General features: G+C 41.3%; 2 protein-coding genes across 3 annotated transcripts in view; one reads left to right on the forward strand and one right to left on the reverse strand.

Moving 5' to 3' along the window:
• LOC132913017 (nephrin-like) overlaps positions 1–4,863 on the forward strand; it is a 254,709-nt gene that overhangs the window by 50,829 nt on the left and 199,017 nt on the right. The window lies entirely within an intron of this gene.
• Positions 615–4,863, reverse strand: part of LOC132913035 (glucose dehydrogenase [FAD, quinone]-like) — a 95,730-nt gene continuing 91,481 nt past the window's right edge. Inside the window, exons 1-9 of one of the 2 annotated variants that reach the window (XM_060970950.1) lie at positions 3,257–3,407; positions 2,924–3,140; positions 2,685–2,813; positions 2,411–2,607; positions 2,232–2,326; positions 1,876–2,140; positions 1,326–1,794; positions 873–1,243; positions 615–780 (exon numbers count right to left, since the gene is read on the reverse strand). In XM_060970950.1, the coding sequence (XP_060826933.1) occupies positions 691–780; positions 873–1,243; positions 1,326–1,794; positions 1,876–2,140; positions 2,232–2,326; positions 2,411–2,607; positions 2,685–2,813; positions 2,924–3,140; positions 3,257–3,259 (1,836 nt within the window). In that variant the 5' untranslated portion in view covers positions 3,260–3,407 and the 3' untranslated portion in view covers positions 615–690. Of the gene's footprint in view, positions 781–872; positions 1,244–1,325; positions 1,795–1,875; positions 2,141–2,231; positions 2,327–2,410; positions 2,608–2,684; positions 2,814–2,923; positions 3,141–3,256; positions 3,408–4,863 lie in introns of those variants that run through there. The other variant, XM_060970951.1, reaches the window with a different exon arrangement.

The following is a 4,863-nucleotide window of genomic DNA, read 5'->3' on the forward strand; positions in this document are numbered from 1 at the left end:
TATCGCCGCCCGACCTTTTCCACCGGCCATTCTTCAATCTCGAATGCATCCAACGGTATCGTTATTAATTTTAATTAAACTGCGTTATTGCCCTTTATTGTACTTCGGGAACAGTCAACGAAATTAGTTTCTCAGCTAGCGGATCGCGACCCTTTCTCGCGACGCCGCCAGACTCACCGTCATCTGCAGCGTTCCAAGTGCAGATGCGCGCGCGCGCGCGCACACGCCACTCCGGCGAAGGTAAATATTCGTTTTCGAACGAGGTGGATAGAAGTTTGAGATCCTCGCGAAATCACGAGGAGTTTAAAGTCTTGGAGTGTAGAGTGTTTGATGAGGAGTGTCGCGTCGTCTTCGTGCCCGTCCAATCTCCAACGGTTTTCCTTTATATCGACTGCACCGAATTAGTCAGCAGCACCGTTTACCGAATAACTTAAGTCACTTGGACTTAACAATCATTGTCCTCTTTTATAACCGTTCCACCCAACTTCGAAACTAACTCGATTCGATTCGAGTGAAATTTGTACGCGTGGAATTACGCGATGCCAATCGAACGAGCGTTCGTTCCCATCGGATTTCGATTTTTGACGGAAAGGGATTAAGGAAGAGAAAAAAAAATATCGGAATAGAATTTATACTGTTATATTAATGGCCATTATAATTTAGTTTTTTTTTTCATAATTGATGTTTCCGTTATACTTTGATTCCCCAGTCTTGCTTGATAAAGTCTGCAGCTCTTTCTCCGACCATGTTGATCGAGGCAACAGGATTACCAGAAACCACCTATGAAACGCGTTCGAAGAAAATATTAAAATGAAATATATAGAGTGGATGAAGCGTCGAAGGTAATTTAACGAGAAATATGGAAAACGTACTCTAGGTATAACGGATGCATCGGCTATTCTCAGTCCTTTGATACCGTGTACCTTGAGTTGAGTATCTACCACGGTCATCGGATCCGAACGCGGGCCCATTCTGGCGGTGCCGGTCTGATGATTTTCCGGTCTTGTGTCCCAACGTACAGCACAATCCCAAAAGGCATAGCTGTCTGGCTTATGTTGCGAGCACTCTGGTATATTCACGGGTTGACGCTTCAAACCTAGCTTCTGCATGATCGGGGCCTTCGATAGTTTGATAATGTGTTGGATTCCTTGAATTACGACGCTGCGATCGTGTTCGGTCCCGAAATCGTTACTCCAGATAAAAGGTGGATCTAGTGGATCGTTGCTGTTCAACGTAATGCGACCTACAGACAGAATTCGAGCGATGCGTATGAATCGGGTGAAGAAAATGAAGTATTTTAGGATATCGAGGCAAAGACGGTTCACCTCTGCTCGTTGGGTGTACATTCACGGCCGTAAATCTGACAGTCATCTTGTTGTCTGTCGCGGACAAGTCTGCGATACCTACTTTAGGTTCGCAAATTGCTTGGTAGCCGGCAAAGAATATCTGGATATCTGGATCATCCGCGGTAGTGTAATTTGATGTCAACATTCCACTAACTTGTGCCAAGCCTGTGCAAGAGAGTGGTCCAGTTTGATCTCTGATGTACTGTTCGATATTACTCTCGTTGAACACTGGATAATAATTTTCGTTCAAGGTGAAGGCTAGACCATAGGATTGATGGTTGTGAAGATTTTCACCAACACCTGGTAGATCCATCACTACGGGAATCTTCTTGGATTTCAAATGTTCCTTAGGTCCAATTCCGGACAACATCAATAGCTGAGGTGTGTTTATCGTTCCCGCTGACAAAATCACTTCGCGTTTTGCCCTTACGATGTATTTCTTTCCATTCTGCGAATAAGATCAACATCGAGGTTAAACGATGGAAAAGTCGTAAGAACGTGATGTTATAAGTTTGATACAACGTCGCACCAATAACATATCGACGCCTGTCACTTTCTTGCCGATGGTCCTAATTTTGGTAACGGTGGCGTTCACGGCTACGTGAAGATTCTTACGATGGGCGACGGGTGTAATAAACGATCTAACGCTGGTCTGTCTCACACCGTTTTCACTGATAGTTTGAGCCACAGCGAAACCTGTTATTTTATCTCCGGCAAAATCTTCGGATACGCCGAAACCTACTTCGTCCGCTGCTTTGAGGATATGCCAGGCGAAAGGAGGTTGATACGGGAACCTGTCGACATTCGGATATTAATTCGAAACGTCTATCGAAAGAAATAATTTTCAAAATACGACGGAGATGAAGATATCTCGGATCAACTAACCGTTGCACGGTCATAGGACCTCCGGTGGCATGATATTTCGCGCTGACTCTACCAATTTCCGTGTTATTCTCTGACTTGAGATAATACGGTAGCACCTGCAAGGAACATATTACGAACGTTGAACAAGATTTTCTGACGATCCACCTAATAGCCCTACAAATATCGATAAACTAACGTACGTCTTTCCAACCCCATCCTTCAGCTCCCAGTTTTACCCAATTCTCGTAATCCTTAGGATGACCTCTATGATACGCCATACCATGGTGAAGCGTCGTTCCTCCGAGATTCTTACCCCGAGGCCAAGCGCATCTTCCATTCGTACTGAGGCAAGCGTTAGATTCGTTCGACGTTTTGTACTTCCAGTCCAACTCGCTACCTATACGTATCACGTTTCCGTTCGATTAAACGTATTTTTCGCATAAACCGTCGCTGCGATCGAATGAAATTAATTACCGAGGTAAAGCTGAAGATTACTGGGTATTTCAGCTCCTGCCGGTTCATCGGGACCTGCTTCTATCAGTAAAACTTTCCAATCTTTGACTTCGCTCAGTCTTCCAGCCACTGCGGCTCCACCAGCACCGGCTGTACGAAAGGTGAAACGTACGAGCGGATAAATTTCGCGTAAAAGCCGGATAATAATTGTTTGATAAATGCTCGATAGACGATTGATTTCAAAGCTTCTCACAACTTACATCCGACAACGATAAAATCGTAAATAAGGTCTGGCTCCTTGATTGGCCTCACGCGCTTGCACGGCTCACCAACTTCCGGATTTCCCACTAACAGTACGTTGAAAACCGCCAGTAACAGTGCTCCGTTGCTTGCAGAGCAAACATCCGAAAGCTGAGGACCCCCTAGGTAGGGATCCGCACATACCATATTTGGATACGAGAAATCGAGCAAGGCCGACTGCAATTGTGAGCAATAAGGTTACTATAGGAGGCGTAACATAATGGTGATCCGATAAACACGTTAAAATAATCCGTTTGTACGCGGTAATTTGTAAAATAAGAATGGGAACGTACCATGTTGTCGAAGATGATTGTGGCCAATTACAGTTGCAAAACTACGCTCAGTAGGCTTCGTTCTGCTGAACTGACTACTGTGTGTTTTCTTATAGCCACTTTTATACTTACAGTACTCTAACACCGATACGCAAGGAAGTGATAAATGAATAATTTCGAGTATACAGGTAAATTAACAGAATAATACTTTTAAATTGCCCATTATCTCAAATTATGACAGTCATTGACAAATAGCTTGTCGATAAATAATCTATCTGTAAACTCGCACAAGGACTATTTATTTTTGCTTAACGCGAGTAGGAAATGTGAAGCTCTGTTCAAATTCTGTTACACTAATCATTTCTCAAACACCGAAGTGTCTATTCTGCTTAATAGTAAGCTATTTTTGAATATCTTAAGCAACCTAATTAAGTACAAGTCAAATAACTATGCCATATTGAGAGACAACTTATCTATCGCTAATGCTTTCGCGAAATATCTAAGGCCACATGTTTTCGTTAATATGTATGTATTCATGCATTAATATCTTTAAATTATCTGCTAACTTTTTTCGGCCGAAGGAACTTCTATTGGAATTAAAAATTGCTCGAAAATTTGTATACCATTACACTCAATGCTTGTAGACAATGCCGGATATTTCCCGGAACGAGTTTCCAGCAATGGACATGGAAATACAATCAAAAGATGAGTTATAAACCCTTATTCGGAAGGATAGGTCAGTTTCAGTCAGGATTGTCGCAAAATTCCCTCACATTCTCCCATTCTATCCCTACGTTCCGTATATCACATGACATGAATTTTCTCCTATTCTTCTCTCCTACTGGTCTCTTCGCGTCGCGTTTACCTCACCTCCATTTGTATACAGCGACCTGTAGACTCGATAAGGAGAGTAAAATAGTGATAGGAGTGGTATGGCGTCGTGTATTCCCTGAAGAGAGAATTTTTGCGGCAGTAATGAGTTTCAATGTTGCTTGGCAGCGTTCAAGATATAATAGAGAGACAGATGATAGATCTCACAGGAATAATTTTAGCTCTGTTTCAATTTTGTACAGCGACGTTCTGTTGTTTTTAGTTAATTTTATTATCTTTTTTCTACTATTCTATTCTATCTGATTGCTAATATCTTATTACTTATTTTTATTACATTATTCATCTCGAAATATTGATTTTTGTTGTAATTCCGACTTACGGGAGACGTATGCTCCAAGCATAGAATAAGCACGATCGGTAACAGTTAACATTGATGATATTTTTCTTAGTATCAGTAATAATGGGATAGTTTCAACAAAGAAAACTACGGTTAACAGAGAGAAAATGGATTTTTAGCCATAAATAATAAGTATAAACAAACGAACGCGGTATACGTATCTGTATAATCGTATGTGCGAAAGATAATAATAGTCTAATTCTAAATGGACAGAACAGCTTGGAAAATTATTCCGACTGTTCTTCGACTACAACCTCAATCAGTATTATTATACGTTAAAGGAAATTGGAAGATGGATTCGAAGATCGCATGTTAGATGGTAAATAAATTTAGCAAATACTAGGTTAGGGAAATTAAAGGATAAATTTAAGGGTACTATCGTGAATAAAAAAACAAAGAG

The sequence above is a fragment of the Bombus pascuorum genome, chromosome 12, assembly GCF_905332965.1.
Source record: "Bombus pascuorum chromosome 12, iyBomPasc1.1, whole genome shotgun sequence".
In the NCBI taxonomy this organism is placed as follows: domain Eukaryota; kingdom Metazoa; phylum Arthropoda; class Insecta; order Hymenoptera; family Apidae; genus Bombus; species Bombus pascuorum.